This window comes from Lipophrys pholis, assembly GCF_963383615.2.
Source record: "Lipophrys pholis genome assembly, chromosome: 9".
NCBI classification, from domain to species: domain Eukaryota; kingdom Metazoa; phylum Chordata; class Actinopteri; order Blenniiformes; family Blenniidae; genus Lipophrys; species Lipophrys pholis.
Genome location: NC_137639.1, coordinates 31115753 through 31133249, shown reverse-complemented (window position 1 = coordinate 31133249; position 17497 = coordinate 31115753). Strand labels below are relative to the sequence as shown.

General features: G+C 45.3%; 2 protein-coding genes across 6 annotated transcripts; both read right to left on the bottom strand.

Moving 5' to 3' along the window:
- Positions 1–193: 193 nt before the first annotated feature.
- LOC308114526 (methyltransferase-like protein 27) lies at positions 194–7136 on the bottom strand. 5 transcript variants are annotated; one of them, XM_080471463.1, is made up of 6 exons: positions 6503–7136; positions 3768–4019; positions 3212–3340; positions 1921–2056; positions 959–1051; positions 194–838 (listed from the first exon to the last, which is right to left on the bottom strand). In XM_080471463.1, exons 2-6 carry the CDS (start codon positions 3882–3884, stop codon positions 609–611), a joined length of 705 nt encoding a protein of 234 aa, XP_080327589.1. In that variant the 5' UTR covers positions 3885–4019; positions 6503–7136; the 3' UTR covers positions 194–608. The 5 variants fall into 5 exon arrangements, with proteins under 5 accessions (XP_080327589.1, XP_080327587.1, XP_080327586.1 ...); XM_080471461.1 differs by having other exon boundaries at positions 3768–3996; XM_080471460.1 differs by having other exon boundaries at positions 3768–3925.
- Positions 7137–9438: 2302 nt separating this feature from the next.
- LOC308114528 (methyltransferase-like protein 27) lies at positions 9439–17185 on the bottom strand. The gene is made up of 6 exons (XM_080471466.1): positions 17025–17185; positions 16037–16172; positions 15835–15963; positions 11050–11185; positions 10832–10924; positions 9439–10127 (listed from the first exon to the last, which is right to left on the bottom strand). The coding sequence occupies exons 2-6, from the start codon at positions 16151–16153 to the stop codon at positions 9862–9864; spliced, it is 741 nt and encodes a 246-aa protein (XP_080327592.1). The 5' UTR covers positions 16154–16172; positions 17025–17185; the 3' UTR covers positions 9439–9861.
- Positions 17186–17497: the final 312 nt, after the last annotated feature.

Here is a 17497-nt window from a genome sequence, read left to right as displayed (position 1 = left end):
TTCCAGTCCAGTTACAGGCTGATTGATTGATTGATTCAGTAGTACCGCTCCTGGGCAATAGGTGGCAGTAGTGAGTCAGTGGTGAGTAGAGTTACAGTCTTCTTGTTTGTTTCAGAGTAATTACATATAACTCCCTTTGAAGGTTTTCAACTGAACATTTGATTTAAAATAGAGAAAAAACATACACTTCCAGCATCATTCTCACATTCATTTATTTTTTAGCACCGAATCGATCAAACATCTCAAATCAAACATGCTGGCTCTTCGTTCCAGCAGCGAACGTATCGCCTGCCGCTGCGCCTCCTGATAAGGCCAGACTCTCTCGCTCTACCTGCACACCAGGTGACCCCTGATCCCTTCAAACAAAATAACAGGTAATATATTTATGAATACTCTTATTTTTTAATGTCTTTGTCAACATTGATGAAGTTGATAATAATTTGGTGGTGTTGCAGTGGGAGTATCTTTTTGCGTTGTGGGCAGTGATGTGAACATCTCTGCTGATATTAGGAACGATTGACTTGATATGTGGTGATATTAGTCACAAATCCAACAATACAACCATTTCAAATTCTATTTCGGATTTTATTTCCACCTCGGGACTTTGATTAAAGTGACTTCTTGTAGAGGTAAATGATTCCATCCAGGTATCTCTCCTCCTCTTCACCTTGAGCGGAGTCGCTGTAGACGTTCATCATGTAGTCCTTCAGCTCTCGGGACGCCACACACGTCCACAGTCCCTCTTCTTCCATCAGCTGCAGCTCTCGCTCCATCGCCACCCTGTATCGTTCCCCAGAGTCGGACTCCAGCTTGATCCTCGACATGCAGACGACGCCTCCTGCAGGGCAAAGCAAGCGTCACCGCCACCGTGGTGATCAGAAGGAGTTCTGGTGTGTGTGTGTGTGTGTGTGTGTGTGTGTGTGTGTGTGTGTGTGTGTGTGTATTTGCTGGTGGTTACCTGGCTTGGCGACGTCGCAGAGCTCCCTGATGACGCTGACCGGAACGAAGCCGTCTCGTAACGCGCCCACGATGAGCACCATGTCGAACGCACCTGAACCCAGGTGAGGAGGGGGAGGAGTCAGAGTGAACGTTCACCGCAAGTACCTTCTCGTTTCAACGTCGTCATCGTCATCTTCATCATGATCATCATCATAAACGTCGTCATCGTCAACATCATCATCGTCATCATTGTTAACGTTGTTGTCAATGTCGGTCATCTTGATCATCATCATCATCTTCAATGTTGTCATCATCATCATCATCATTTCAACATCAGTGTTATTGTCAATGTCATCGTCAACATCACCAATACCTCCATCATCATCATCATCATCATCATCATCATCACCAATACTTCCACCATCAACATTATCATCACCACCTCCATCATCATCATCATCATCATCATCACCAATACTTCCACCATCAACATTATCATCATCACCTCCATCATCATCATCATCATCATCATCACCAATACTTCCACCATCAACATTATCATCATCATCATCACCATCATCACCATCATCATCATCCCCGGATCAAATGGTACACAATGCAGCTTCATCACCATTATAAGATTCATGTTCTTCATCTTCTTTTCACTGGATCCTCGTCAACCTCTGAATCCACTGTCAGGTACTCTGGTTTCCCAAAGGTTGTTACTGTACATGAGTAGATTTTTCATGTGTCTCTACTTTTAGTATTAATACTGAAGTATTTTTCTCTTTTTCATGCATGTGAAGACAAACCTTCTGCTCCGGTCTCCGAACCGTCTCCGTCTTTTTAACGTCCATGAAGACGATTCAGAGTTCAGGTTTGGTTTTATGCTCAACCTGTGTGTGTGTGTGTGTGTGTGTGTGTGTGTGTGTGTGTGTGTGTGTGTGTGTGTGTGTGTGTGTGTGTGTGTGTGTTGTGTACCGCTCTGTGCAGGCAGTGGTTCTGGTCCCAGTACGGCCAGCTTCAGGTCCTGGTACAGTCCGGTCTTCGCCGCCTGCTCCAACATCCCTTTACTGCCGTCGACTCCCACAAAGTGTCTGAAGCCCAGTTCAACCATCTGGACACAACAGAGGAGAAACATGAGGCAGGAGATTGAGGGCGTGTTCACATTCCCCGATTCGTTTCGATTCGATTCAACTTTATTAATATAGCACCAAATACAACACAGTCATTTCTAGGTGATTTTAACAGAGAAAAACCCAACAAATCCACATGAGTAAGCAGATTGTTTTTTTGCGACTGTGGAAAGGAAAACTCCTTCTAACAGGAAGAAACCTTTGCAGAAATCAGACTCTGAGGTGGCGGCTTTCTGCTGACTGGTTGGGTGGATGGGATAGAGGAGAGGAAAGGATCGGATAGACAGAGAGAATGGGGGGGGGGGGGGGGTAATAGACCCTGGTTTGGGTCGGGGGCAAGAAACAGACCAGAGTCTCTTCAGGGAGTTTCTAAGAAAAACCGTTTCGTTTGGGCAACGTGAACACTCCCTGGAACTCTGAACCAGATCTAACAAGAGATCTCTGGTCCATTTGAAAATGTTGCTCTCGCATGCATGGCTTCCCAGTGTGGGGGGGGGGGGGGGGGGGGGACGTGACCTAGAGCGCAATGCATTCCGGTTCGTAAGTAAACAAAGCTAATCGGAAGAAGCAGCCGCAGAAAGAACAAGAGCAACCTGACATTTGTGACGTCTACCTAAGGTGGACCTGGATTCAGGTCAGAATTAATGGATTCTTCTCGGGCTTAAACTCTAACTGTGGTGGAAACTTTGACAAAATCTGTGCAGTAGTTTTCATGTAATCTTGCAAACAGTCATACAGACGGATAAATATACACAGATGATTTTCATACATCCTTGGCGGATGTAAAATGTAAGAAAATATCTTGTGAAGCAGTACAGAAGACTCTCATTGATATCTGGTATGAAGACTATAGATCGTTGCTGTTTGTGGCTACCCATTAGCCACGAGCTAAAGTTAAAGCGGCGGGACTTCCTCTTTCGGTACAGACCAATCAACAAGCGTGTTTTTTCTTTACTTCCTCTCTGGTCAGTGTTTGTTTTGGGCGACAGCGCCCCCATACAGCAGCTGGTGGAACTGCGTGACGTTTTCCAGGCGGTTGGATCCGGTTCATAACGTCCCGCTTCCTTCTGACTGACGTGTTGTCGTCTCGTCCGAGACCAGAAAAACAAAGTCTTGTGAAAAAGTTTCAATCTCACCAACTTGGCTGCGAGTCCCGACCCACAGGCCACATCCAGAACGCGGACCTCCTCGCGGTTCCCAGAGAAGTTTGCATTCAGGAAGTCCACCACCTGGTGCGGTGCCGAGTAATTCATCATGTCTGAGTCCTGCGAAACAAAACATCAATCAATCAGCGAGTGAGTGGATTAAATGGTTTCTACAATAGCAGGTGGAAACTTCCTTCTATCCTCTAGTGCCCAACTACAACAGCAGGAAGTCTCCACCTGAATCTGGTTCTACAGGTTCGTACTGTTTAAAGAGAGTTTTTTCTTTCTGATGTCTTCTCTGTTTGCTCATGTTGTAATGTAGTTTCTACTCAGTAAATTGTGTACTGAAATGACTGAGTTGTACTTGGTGCTGTAAGAATAAAAATTAATTGAATTGAATTGACCTCACTTTGAAAGAATCACGCCAGCCGGTCAGTCTATCGCGGGCTGGGGGAGGGTGGTGGCTTCACCATGATGGCCCCGCCCTAAAGATTTCCATGATAAAAAGTCTTAAATGACCTTCACTGGGTCGCGTGTGTCTCCTGACCTGTTCGTACGTCTCCGCCCAGCTGTCATAGAAGTCCATCCTCTGCCGAGGACCGAACCCTGTGCAGCTCCTCAGCAGTGTCTTCATGTCGTCCACACTTCTTCTGCCCGACATCATGGAGGACCCGATCACACGCACACGCGGGAAGAAGAACACGCCTGCACACGTTGGCGTCACTGACAAACACCCGAAAGCCTGGGCGAAGTTCCAACGATTCTCAAACACAGACCTTGACACAGAAGGGATTTTTCTCTGCTTGAGTTAATCGAGTTAACCCTTTATAGGGCACTCATTGAAATACTTTGAAATTCAAAATTTCCACCTTAGAGTGTTATTTGGGGACCCAACATGACATAATTACTGTTTTAAAATCTTTGACTTTCTTTTCATTTTCATGGAGAAAATTTACATAAATGGAGTTACCATATTTGGGTCCTTGCCCGTTAATGGTAAAAAAAATATCCAAGAAGTTTGTATATAAAAAATACAAGGAAAAAACATATAAGTTGAAAGGAACATGTATTTCTTTAAAATTAGAATAACTTTTAGAACAATACAACATAAGTTCTGATACAGACACCTGCCAACTGACATAGTGTCACTTTAGGACACTTCTTGAAGTAATGAACAGATATGCTCACTGTTCATGCAGAGGTGGACCTTGCAGACCCTGCAGACCACATTTGCCTTGAGAAAGTTGCCTTTCCTGCTGCAGTACTTGCATGTCTGCCGTTTGGCATGTACAGGGGCATGGAAGAGGAAGAGGTCAAACCGCGCAGCTTCATTTGGGGTGTGACGGCAGTGTCCTGGGACAGGTGTCGGGACATCAGCAGTGGTGGCCAGGCTATCAACAGATGAAGATGAACTTCTTCTGGAGCTAGGTGTGACTGGCCTCTGGCTGCTGGCTCCCTGGAATACCTGGATTCTGAACTCTTTCAGAGACTGGGTATTCACCCCAAGGGCCTTGCAGGCCCGCTTGTACACGACCCAGGCGTTTGTGAGGCTGACATCAATGACGTATGCAAACAGATGCAGATACCACCTCTTGGACTTCATGGGGGTGCGGTGGAGGTGTACCAGCATGTCACTCTTATCAATGCCCCCCATATTGGCATTGTAACTCTTGATGACAGCTGGACAACTCACTGGCTGTTTCATCTTGGTCTCACTGCAGTCCCTGATAACTGAGGACATCGGCTCTACCCGCATGTCTGTTGACAGCAGAGTGAGAGTTTTGTTGTCCTTCCACCTGATGGCCAGTATCCCATCATCACTGGTGACATAGTCATATGTACCACGCCGGACAACCATTGTCCCCATCTCCTTGATAGACTTGAGTAGAGGAAAATAAGGGTCTGCCACATCTTCATCTTCCTTCTTATCATCGTCACTGATGGCATGATCGGCTGGCATGACAACACTGACCCCCCATTTGCCATAAAACATCTGAGCAGACACTTGCTAAAAATTTATCCAATAGAACTGGTATTAGGTCATAAACTAGGAAAAATCTAACAAATTGCTATTTATACCTTTAGGATTTCTAAATTAATGGGTTAAAATTAGTTCTGACTCACTGCATTGCAGGCATTACTGTTTTAAAAACATTTAGCAACATTAAAACATAATGCCCTAACTTGTATTGCCTTATTTGTAAGGAAAATGTGTTAAGTATGACAAGTTAGATGCATTGGGCATATGTCCAAAAAAGGTCACGCCAAGCCAATTCTCATTTTTAGGTGAATCGGGCATATGATCATATTTGGCACCCACATTTTTCATGCTGTAATTTCACTCATTTCATGAAGTTGCTCACAAATAACGCTTATTTCATGACTTAGCACAACTACTCAACATTATAATGTGTGAGTTTCATCAACTTACCATGGTTAGTTTTGCTGTTTCAACTGTAAATGCACAGTAAGTTTAGCCAAATGGCCCCCTTTTTCTGACATCAGAGAAAACAGGAAATTGGAGGCCTCACAGGTCTCTGCTGATTGGTCAAATGTCACAATCATGTGGTCTGTGATATACAGTAATCTCTGCTGATTGGCTGGGTAAAGACCACATGGTCAGATGTACATTGACGAGACGTTTCCTAAATGTTCTGCTAACGTTTGGACTTGAAGCTTCCTCCTTCTCCCTTTGAGCCTCGGGCGTGAGGCTTTACTCTTCACAACACACCCGTCCCACAAACTCTTGGAAATATGTTTGCCATGCATAACATCGGTCACATTGCTTCTCTTCAGATTGTTATCAGATGACAGTGAAGAGTCATTAAAGACGGGACCAGCGGTTGTTACCGTGACACACAAAACGACTGGGAGACATTCGTGAAACACCGGCGCTTCAGAAAGAGCTGAAACACCAACTATCCTATACTGTGTGTGTGTGTGTGTGTGTGTGTGTGTGTGTGTGTGTGTGTGTGTGTGTGTGTGTGTGTGTGTGTGTGTGTGTGTGTGCGTGTGTGTGTGTGTGTGTGTGTGTGTGTGTGTGTGTGTGTGTGTGTGTGTGTGTGAACCTTTTTTTTTTTCTTTTAAAGAAATTTCATCTCATCAGAAATACCATTATGTTTGTTTTTTTTTCTCTCTGATGTTCCTGGTGTTTGATTTTCTTTTAAAAGAAGACACTTAAATTAGAACAGACTAACTCCTACCTGACCAATCAGCGTTAACGTGGCGTTGATGCTGGAGAAAAAAGGAGAAAAGCAGCAGAAAGCGTGATATATGTCTCACCTGTCTGTGAGGTGGAGTCCTGAGGTGAGAGCAGCTGAACAGTCAGAGCGACTGCAGAGCAGGCAGACGTATGTAAACAGCAAACCAGTTCATTGCTGGCGGGCGGGTGGAGCCGTTGCAACATGTAAATCCCACCTCACATGCACTTTATAGCTGTTGACTAAAGTAAAGAATAAATGACAGTCAACTTTCCATAACCTTCAGTTCTTCAGTTCAGTTCTAGATGCCACCGGAGACATAGAGTCTACTGGATCTCTCCACATCTGGATTCTCTTTGGAAAAACCATCAGTCATCAGTTTCACTACATTTCAGACTTTTCTTGAGGCTTCAAGACTCTTTCTTTGATCAAATGTTGTTATTCTGGCTGGAGCCGCCGCCACGCCATCTTTGATATCCCAGAGTCCCTTGGGGCAGGTTTCCCAAGATGGCGTCAGTCAGCAAACATCAACAGTTTGTTGGATCCAGATTCTGGTTTGTCTGTAAAGACCTGAGGCCTGAGGACTACGAACCCTGATCAACATATCCAGGATCTCTCTGTGTTTCCTGGGTTGACTTATCCAGACGTGCGCGATCCTGATCACCGTTACTACCAAGCAGGTTATCAACTCGCTGGTTCAACCCAGACCTACGTGTGCACGTTCACGTGAAAGGGGCGGAGTTTGCAGCATCTGACCAATCACACACAGAGAAATCCTGCGGAGCAGTTATTCTCAGATAGTGTGAAGAATTCAAACACATCCAGCAGGTTTAAAGCGACACTGCTGCTGCAGACAAAGCCAGAACATTCCTGACTTGTTAATGTGTGACTTAGTGAGATTATACGATCTTCATTTATCAGCGATATGGACAAACAGCACGTCCGCTCATCAATCAATTTCACTTTATTCCAGCAGAAACGTGTCGGGCTGAACTTCCTCACTGATCTTCTTTTAGTTTATATTTTCCATTCCGTTGTTATGAGGCTAAGTTTCTCTTGTGTTTTATGTTGGAATATTAATTCATCACCGCAACGACACGAGCAGTTCTGCGTTCCATAAATTCATGTTTCTGCAGTTCTGTCAGGTGTGATCATGAACCTCATTATTACAGATAAATAGAACTGGAACAAGTCAAGAACAAAAACCTCCTTCAAAGCATCAGAGACCAGGATTTCTTTTATTATGTCAAAAAGATTGTTCTCAATTACTTCCTCATTTCCGCTCCGCTCCGCTGCAGCTCAGCGCTGAACCTGAGCACCAATCACCATCATTTAGGAATGGGCGGGTCATTTTCCAAGAGATCTGATTGGTCAGGAGGCGGAGGTCTGACTCTTTTTTTTTTTTTGCCCTTGTCCTGTTCGGCAGCTTGGGCCAACAATATGATGTGATTGAGAACCTTCGGAGTCAGAACAGTTTTTGGTCTTGCAACAGGGAGAGACCTGAAGTCTCCTTGTGGTGTTCTTCAATAACGAGGCGAGGCACGCATTTCACTACTTATTATTCAGATATCTGGGAGCAACATAGACCAACGTGATACAAAGGGGGTTAACAAGCTGCCTCCCCAAAGACATGCGCAGTAGGCACACAAGAGCTAACTACGGCAAGTCTACAAGGTCAAACTTAATGCACATATAAACAGTATTAATACACCACACTCCTCCTGTTGCCTTCTCCGTCAGAAGTTGGCATGGCTGCCGTACACGACCGGGGGGGGAACGCTCAAAGAGAGAGAGAAGAGAAGAGAGAGAAGAGAAGTTGACGGGGGAGGGGGGAGGGGGGATGGGGGGAAGGGGATAACATACAATATCCTTGTTGTGCTACATATATTATTTGCAGTTATCACACTGACCCAAATACTTTCCAACTGTTTTTGGATTAAACCAGCCTGAGCAGCTCTATCTAGACAGTAAGATGATTTCTTAGATTAACCAGCCTGAGCAGCTCTATCTAGACAGTAACATGATTTCTTAGATTAACCAGCCTGAGCTGCTCTATCTAGACAGTAACATGATTTCTTAGATTAACCAGCCTAAGCAGCTCTATCTAGACAGTAAGATGATTTCTTAGATTAACCAGCCTAAGCAGCTCTATCTAGACAGTAAGATGATTTCTTAGATTAACCAGCCTGAGCTGCTCTATCTAGACAGTAACATGATTTCTTAGATTAACCAGCCTAAGCAGCTCTATCTAGACAGTAACGTGAAGCAGGAACATGAATTAACAAAGAGGCAACAACAAAAGAGGAACATGATTTTTAAAGTTTGAGCAAATGATGACAGAGAACAAGCAACTTCAGAAGCACCTTTGATGAGGAGTGGAAGTGTGTGTGTGTGTGTGTGTGTGTGTGTGTATCCACTGGGTGTGACCGGAACTGTTGTGGGGGGACCCGTAGCGACACCCCGGGGTCCGAGGCCATCGGGCCCGGACACCGCCACCCCGGCAGACGGCAGCCCCCCCAGGCCCCAGCGAACCACCCCAGAGAGCCACGCCCCCGCCCAAAAAGCACCCGACGGAGAATGCAGAGAGGAATCCCCCCCAGGCAAGAGGAGCCCACAAGAGAAAGATAAAGGGCACAGGGCCCCAGGTCCCTACCCAAGCCGCCAAGCCGAGAAAAGGCCGGAACAGGGCCCCCGGGCCGAGCGGGCCGAGAGCCCCCCCAACCCCGGCGGCGAATCCCGCCGCACCCCCGGGAGCCGGCCCACCCTAAGCCCCCCCCCCCCCCCCCCCCCCCCAACCCGGCAAGGCAGAGACGGCCCCAGCCGCCGCGCCCCGGACCAGCCCCGCCCCCAGACCCAGGAAAACAAAGGCCCGTGCCGGCCCCGGTCGGAGGAGAGTCAACTCTACACCCCCAGGAGCCTCATAACCCATGAGGCTCCTGGGGGTGTAGACTCTTATGTAGGAGCTCTGACTCTTATCGAGAGCATATCCTGCTCCGGAGTAGGTTAGACTTTCAACGTCAGTTACCAGGTGATTTATTCTGGTGAGAAGTGAGCGAGCGTCATAGTACAGAAAACCCAGAATTAATCCTTGAAGTTATCTTGATAAGAGAAAATCCAGCTTCGTACTACAGGCCTCTGGACTTTGGTGAAGGATTTAGGCCCAGTTTACAGGACAGACACAGTGGCTCAGAACACTGGTGTCGTGTAAACGGACCCCCCAACAGTGAAGAACATTTTGCAGATACACTCGTATTCGTTGTCGTGGAAACGGGGCCTCAGGCAACTGCATTTGGAAATGAGTGGAAATCAGCGGTGATAGTCTGGTTTTGGTGTCTTGGTTTATTCTCTGTGCAGAAGTGAAACATTTATTGGGAAGCATATTTTGAGGATTTATTCTGGTAGAGTAACTTCAATCCTCAAAGAGACAGAAGTGTGGTACTTTCACTGGTCTGACTGAGGAGTGACGTCACAAGCAGCTGATTGGGTGGATTTCCTGTAGACATAAACCGTCCCACTGATGAACGGCTCCTCCTGGTGGTCGCTGATGTTCACATGCGGGTTGCTCATGTATCTCTCCACCTGCTTGACGTGTCCTGGACCCCACAGTCCCTGGTCCTCCATCAGCTGCAGCTCTGCCTCCAGCTCCTTCTTGTAGTCGTCAGAAAGCTCTCTGGTGTGGTCGCCTCTCGCCATGACGATTAGCCCTCCTGCACAGAGCACACAGCCGCTCATCACCACAGCCCAGAGCGACGCCGCTCATCAACCACCAGCTTCATGTCAACACAATACTAGGATCAACTCGTCACTGCAACACTAGTTTCTCTCTCTGCCCCGCTCCACAGCTAACCACTAGCTTTAGCATGAGTTGTTGAAGTAACCATCACTATTCCACCAAATCCCTGATGACTAGAGGAGCCTCGTTAATCTGAACTAACTAACTAACAGGAAGTCCCACTGGAGGTAGCATTAGCATTAGCATTAGCCTGTTTCTACAGTAGCTGTGATTAGCATTAACTTTCTTAAATAGCAGTTAGCTTCCATTTGTAGGAGCTGTTTGCATATCAGTAAATTATCTCACCTGGGAGTTAAAATCCAGGTTATAGAGCACCTTCCTCCTCTAACATCCAGATTATAGAGCATATTCCTCCTATAACATAAGATTATAGAGCATCTTCCTCCTCTAATATCAGATTATAGTGCATCTTCCTCCTCTAACATCAGATAATAGAGCATTTCCCTCCTATAACATAAGATTATAGAGCATCTTCCTCCTCTAACATCAGATTATAGAGCTTCTTCCTTCATTTTAACCATTTAATTTATAAATGTCTTTCACACAGTCCCAGTGGGAACAAAGTGCTGTTCATGAACCATTCAAAACATAAAACTATAAAATGACTGATGCTCCCACCTGGTTTCGCTGCCTGGTGCAGCTCCCTGATGACGCTGACCGGACAGAAACCAGTGTCCAGAGCACCGGAGAGGATCACCACATCAAACACTCCTGAAATCCAAACGGACTGAGTGAGGGGTGTGTGTGTGTGTGTGTGTGTGTGTGTGTGTGTGTGTGTGTGTGTGTGTGTGTGTGTGTGTGTGTGTGTGTGTGTGTGTGTGTGTGTGTGTGTGTACCGCTCTGAACAGGCAGTGGTTCTGGTCCCAGTACGGCCAGCTTCAGGTCCTGGTACAGTCCGGTCTCTGCCGCCTGCGCCAACATCCCTTTACTGCCGTCGACTCCCACAAAGTGTCTGAAGCCCAGTTCAACCATCTGGACACAACAGAGGAGAAACCAAACGAACCAGATCATCGCTATGCTAATGCTAACGCTACTGTGCTAGCAATCAGAGAGCGACTGAAAAGAGCAGTGAGGCTACAGGACCTGTGAAGTTTGAGTTCCAGGTCTTTAAACTTTCTTCCTCTCGTCTTTTACAAACTATTCCCTAGAGCTGCTCTATGTTCTCTCTTTGCTCTTTGTCTTCAGATCTTACATGATGATGTCATGGAGTCGAGGGTCTGTTCAGACAGAATAAACCTCTGGAAGATGCCGTCAGCGTCACTTTCCCTGAAGCAGCAGCTCAAACTGAGGATGTTTCCTTTCAGTGACCAGCAGGTAAGAGAACATCTCATCTATCAAGTTAGAGTTTCTACCTAACATAAGTTTGATTTCTTTACTTGTCTTCCTCTGTATTGCAGCAGATCTTGGAGATGCTGAAGGAGATGGAGGAAGTCACAGGAATCCAGAAGGAGGACCAGAGACTCGTCCGTTACGTTTTGATGTTTTGCTCCCAGAAGTAAGATGATCAATGGAATGGAGGACATCATAGAAGTAGAGTGCTCAATATTTTGAGTTTTTGGAAAGCTATCTACATACACCTTGTCAATGTTTTTCAGATCCTCATCAACATCCTGATGGCCGAAGGTCCTACAAGGCCTGAGGCAGAGGTCATCATAGCCAGAGGGAGAAAGTTCTAACATGTTCTCACAGGGGAACCAACCGGACATGATGAACAAGAGAGTCTGAAGGCATCCGGTGATGTAGTAGTAATCCTATATCTTCCTACTACATCCGGTGATGTAGTAGTAATCCTATATCTTCCTACTACCTCCGGTGATGTAGTAGTAATCCTATATCTTCCTACTACATCCGGTGATGTAGTAGTAATCCTATATCTTCCTACTACCTCCGGTGATGTAGTAGTAATCCTATATCTTCCTACTACATCCGGTGATGTAGTAGTAATCCTATATCTTCCTGTGTTCACCTGATAGTAGAGTGAAGCTGCACTGCTGTGGCTCATCACCATCTTATCTATTGGAATCTTTACATTTACATAATGTGTCTAAAATCAAGAATATATTGATAGAGTGACACTGAGAAGTTAATCCATGCATTTACTTCCAGAGTAACTATTGTAACTCCCAATTATCAGGGGGTCCAAGTCACTGCTTAAAAAGTCTTCAACTAATTCTAAAGATCTTAAAGATCTGCTGGTCCCAGATCTCCCCAGAAGAACTCTTGGTTCTCAGAGTGCTGGCTTACTGGAGGTTCCTAGCTTTTCTAAAAGTAGAATGGAGGCAGAGCTTTCAGCTTTCAGGTTCCTCTGATGTGGAACCAGATCCCAGTTTCAGTTAAAGAGTCTGACACAGCCTCTCATTTGAAGGTTAGGATGAAGACATTTCTATTAAAGTTTACAGTGAGAGCTGCTTCAGGACACCCGAGACCATTTTCTAGTGAAGCTGCCAGAGGTTCAGACTGCTGGAGGACCGGAACTGAGCTTCTTTCCTGTTTTATTCACCACTATTACATGTCACTATTACATGTCACTATTACATGTCACTATTACATGTCACTATTACATGTCACTATTACATGTCACTATTACATGTCATTATTACATGTCACTAACATTTGCCTTTCTCTCCTGTAGTCTGTCTCTCAGCCTCCCTGCTGGATGTCTGACAGTGGAGCTGAAGGTGGATTGAAGCCTCCTGTCCTGATCAGTCTTCACAGAGTGGATCTCTCTCTTATCTATCTGTCTGTCCTCTCCTCTGTCCTCTCCTCTGTCCTCTCCTCTGTCCTCTCCTCTGTCCACTCCCCCCACCCGGCCAGCAGGAAGCCTCCACCTCTGAGTCTGCTTTCTGCAGGTCTCTTCCTGTTAGAGGGAGTTCTTCCTTTCCACAGTCGCTCACGCTCGCTCATGTGGATTAGTTGGGTTTTCTCTATTAAAGTACCCTGTGCTTGTATATATAATAAAGAACAATGACATGATTTATGATGGTTTGATTCTTTTAAAGTTGTCATAGGTATTTGTTGAAGGTTTGTCATGGACATTTACTCCTTACTGCTGAAGAAACTACAGTTATTCTCCATTCTGGTCCTTTGTTTTGCTTCATGCAGCCACATTGTCACTGGATGAATGAAGGAGGCAGATCAGTTTAGTAGCTGACCTCTGACCTCTGACCCTGAGCTTCACTGTGGTTACAGCTGACCTCTGACCTCTGACCCTGAGCTTCACTGTGGTTACAGCTGACCTCTGACCTCTGACCCTGAGCTTCACTGTGGTTACAGCTGACCTCTGACCCTGAGCTTCACTGTGGTTACAGCTGACCTCTGACCTCTGACCCTGAGCTTCACTGTGGCTACAGCTGACCTCTGACCCTGAGCTTCACTGTGGCTACAGCTGACCTCTGACCTCTGACCCTGAGCTTCACTGTGGTTACAGCTGACCTCTGACCCTGAGCTTCACTGTGGTTACAGCTGACCTCTGACCTCTGACCCTGAGCTTCACTGTGGCTACAGCTGCAGCAGAGTTAGACAACTTAGTCATGTATGCAGCAGGTGTAAAACAGAATAAACTTCTGTTACGTGGCTCGCCGACATTTTGGGATATAAAATGACACCGGTGCAGTGAAGTGAAATGTAAATGTAAAGCAGAATTTAGAAAAGAGCAGAGTGGAGTTAGATGAGACACTTTTCTTATTTTGTCCTGAAGGTAAGAAAATATGACAAATAGACATCCTGAAATAATTCTACCTTGTTTCTTTGTCAATAATTCATTTCCAGTCGTACATTATTGCCTCAAATATCAACGTTTTCATTACTTTTCAGAATGTTTGTAGTGATTCCATCTGAGCCTGGAGATCAGTCAGAGGCTGTTTTTATCATGATACTTCAATTTAAATCCTCACAAACATTTCTAAAGGTTTCATCATTTACAGTAATAAATGATTTAAAGTAATTCAGCATTTTGTTTAGAATAAGAAGAATCATACAGGTATCTAAAGAAATTCAGGATCTCCTTCACTATACTTTTTGGTTGTAAGTATTCTTCCCCGTTCGTCATGAGAGTGAATCTTTTCTTTCTAGGCTGTTTTTATAAATTGAATGTGGAATATGATGGTTGTTTCTCCTTCCTCAATCCACTTGGCTCTGGACCTTATAAATACTCTCTGATCTTTATTCAGATACAATCTACCTGGATGTACCTTCCAGTGTACTTGTGCTTCCCAGAACTGAACATGACCCATGAAGCCATGATGTAACTTTAGCCACTGACATCATTCTGCCTTTTAAATATGGCGGCGACCACATACAACTATGGCAGTGACCGTAAACAAGCATGTCGGCAACCACAAACAAGTATGACGGTGCCCATACGCCGCCATTATTTGATACCGCGCTGGCGGGGTTTAAATTTTGAGAGTAGTATGGCGCTGACCGTGCGCAATTATGGAGGCGACCGCTAACAAGTATGTCAGCGCCCGTAAGCCACCATCTTGATACCGCGCTAGCGGGGTTTCCTGCTTCTAGCTTCTGCAGCTCGACCGGAGCTTGTAGTCTGTGATTGTTGTGGTTATTACGTGACGTTGCGGACCGCGGTGGGGGGGGGGGGGGGGGGGCGATTACGTCATCTTTTTTTCCACGGATGATCATCTTTGCAGTACGGAAGAGTTTTAGGGCCACTGAAGAAAAAAAAAAAATTCGGAGGCTAAAAAAACCAAAAAAAAAAAACCTTCGTGGCCTCAGAAAAAGTCGAAAATCAAAGTCGAGATTTTTTTTCTTTTCACGGAGAGACGTCTAGCCGTCCCTCATCATTTGCCCGTAGATGTGAATTCACATTAAATCACTTAATTCTCACTATATCAGGTTGCTTACTGCTGCTGGACGTGTGATTTTACACAGGATTTCCTTGATCAATAAGAACATTTAAATAAGCAGCCGGGATCCGTACCTTTTTTCTTCGTACTCGACGAACTTCCGTGACGGAACCAGGCAGCAGGCTGCTCTGGCTCTTCTGGTCCTGGTTCTGATGATAACTGACTGTGTTCCTCTACAGAACCAGGCAGCAGGCTGCTCCGTCTCTTCTGGTCCTGGTTCTGATGATAACTGACTGTGTCCCTCTACAGAACCAGGCAGCAGGCTGCTCCGTCTCTTCTGGTCCTGGTTCTGATGATAACTGACCGTGTTTATGAGCTCCATTCTGTCCTGAAGCATCTTTTCATCACTTCATTAAACCGCCTGATGCATCAGGAGGAAGCAGTCTCACCGCTGGCAGGTGGATGGACCGACTTTTTTTTCCACCGTGAAAAACGGGGCTCGCTTTACGGCAGCTGACGTGGCAAAGGTTTTTTTTAGTTGGTTTTTTTAGATCGGCGGGGTGATCGGCTGGATTTGCCGATTCCCGATCACTCACAAATCACCAATATCGGCCCCGATCCGATGTCTAGCGATCCGATCGGGACATCCCTAGTTATTGTAATTCTTTTTTAGCTGCTAAGCTAACGTCAGCTTCTCGCTGGTTTTCTAAAAACTGTCCTGTAGCTCTGACGTTGCCTCTTTGCTCTTCTGTATGAGAGGATGGATAACCTCTACACATGTTTATTTGAGATTATTCAGGTGAAAGTTCATGTTCTCACGAGTTTCGCGACCCATCCGGACCCACAGGCCACATCTAGAACCAGAACTTCTTCAGGATTCCCACAGAAGTGTTCAGACAGTGAGTTCACGGCCTCGTGAGGAGCTCGGTACTTCACAGACTTGTGGTCCTGTTGAAATCAGAGACAGTGGATGAGATCCAGCGAAACGCTGATGACCGTCTAAGGTTCCCTGTAGACTCACTGTCTCATAGTTGTTGGCCCAGGAGTCGTAGAACTCCACTTGGTCTTTCGGATCAGAACTTTTGCAGGTCTGGAAGGCCAATCTGGCATCCTCTGCAGTCCTGCTGGATTTTAACATGATGAAGGCAAACTGAACCCTGCAGAGTCCCAAAAACAAACCACAAGTTTTGTTTGTTGAGTCATCAGAAATGTTTCAATTTAAAAAAAATTAAAAAATCAAATAAACACTGATTTTTACATTTAACCAATAACAAAATGAACAACTTCTTATTCCTCATCATATTATACCATTAGCTACTTGCCTTTCAAGTACCGACTCCCGACACATATGTACTCGTTGGCTTTTAACACTAATTGAGCACTGTAATATTGTGGCATTGTTTTACCCTGTTTTTACTCACTGATTGTTTTATTATTATTGTTAACTGTGAAGCCCTTTGGTCAACCTTGGCTGTTGAGTTAAATATGCTATATAAATAAAGTTGGATTGGATTGGATTGCCAGCCAGTACTGATATGAGTACTTAATAAATTCCACAAAGCTTAAATATTAACATCCTGTAAGAATTTGTCCCAACCTAAGTTCAGAGACTTTCAGTCGGAGCTCAGTACTTCTGAACTAAGTACTGAGACAACTCAGTGGTTGTTGGTGCTTCTCCTTCACTGATACCTTTTCTCCGGTTCAGCGGGATTCTTAAAAACATCCGTTTTCATACATGTTACATCTTATTGAGGCGGTCATCATGTCATTGTTTGGAAACAGTTTTTTTCTTAATTCGTACTTTGTTAGTTTGAAATACATTTGACTCCCACAGAGGGCACATTTAAGATTTTCACTTTGGTCCCGACTGAGCGCAGGTGTGAGAGATTTACCTCGAGGTAACCCAAACCCAAAAACACAACAAGCACAGCAAACTTCTGCTTCCAGTCTGCAAAGCCGGGTAATACCACAAAGTATTCAATCAGCTGGAACCTTGACCAAACACTCACCGTCTGACTGTGCCGTTCCTCAACAAGTTTGTCCTCACGCTCAGGACTTCTCTGCGTTCTGACTCAAGGAGGTAATTTTCCCAAGGAAGGGAAACTATAGCTCACTCGAGGAAATTCTTTCTGTAAAGAACTGGTTTGACGGTGAGTGACAGTTGAATAAATGGCAGTTGAGCTCTCCAGGATAGGGAGTTGCTGCACCTCCACTTGCCAGAGCTGGGAGTGGTCTATGGAGAATATACATTTCTACAGGGATGAGTAGAGAGCATGGAAAATAAATGTAACTAGAATGTGTGTTGTGTCTACAGACAGTGTTGGGAATTGGTCCTCAGGTGGAGAAATGACAGAGAGGCGATGCTAACAACTTGTGCAGGTTTATTAACACACGGCAGGAAAAACAACAACTCGCAGGCAAGGTCTGCTCCTTACTAAGCCATGCAAACTCTGCCTGGAGCTCCCCTTGTGGTTTCCAGGCG

Excerpts from the sequence above, each read along its gene's own strand:
- LOC308114526 (XM_080471460.1), bottom strand. The coding sequence starts at position 6,626 with ATGTTGCAACGGCTCCACCCGCCCGCCAGCAATGAACTGGTTTGCTGT. Across the intron at positions 3,341-3,767 it reads GGGCGGAGACGTACGAACAG|GACTCAGACATGATGAATTA; the intron begins GTCAGGAGACAC and ends TTTGTTTCGCAG. Across the intron at positions 2,057-3,211 it reads CGGGACTCGCAGCCAAGTTG|ATGGTTGAACTGGGCTTCAG; the intron begins GTGAGATTGAAA and ends TGTTGTGTCCAG.
- LOC308114528 (XM_080471466.1), bottom strand. The coding sequence starts at position 16,153 with ATGTTAAAATCCAGCAGGACTGCAGAGGATGCCAGATTGGCCTTCCAG. Across the intron at positions 15,964-16,036 it reads GGGCCAACAACTATGAGACA|GACCACAAGTCTGTGAAGTA; the intron begins GTGAGTCTACAG and ends TGATTTCAACAG. Across the intron at positions 10,128-10,831 it reads GCACCAGGCAGCGAAACCAG|GAGGGCTAATCGTCATGGCG; the intron begins GTGGGAGCATCA and ends TGCTCTGTGCAG.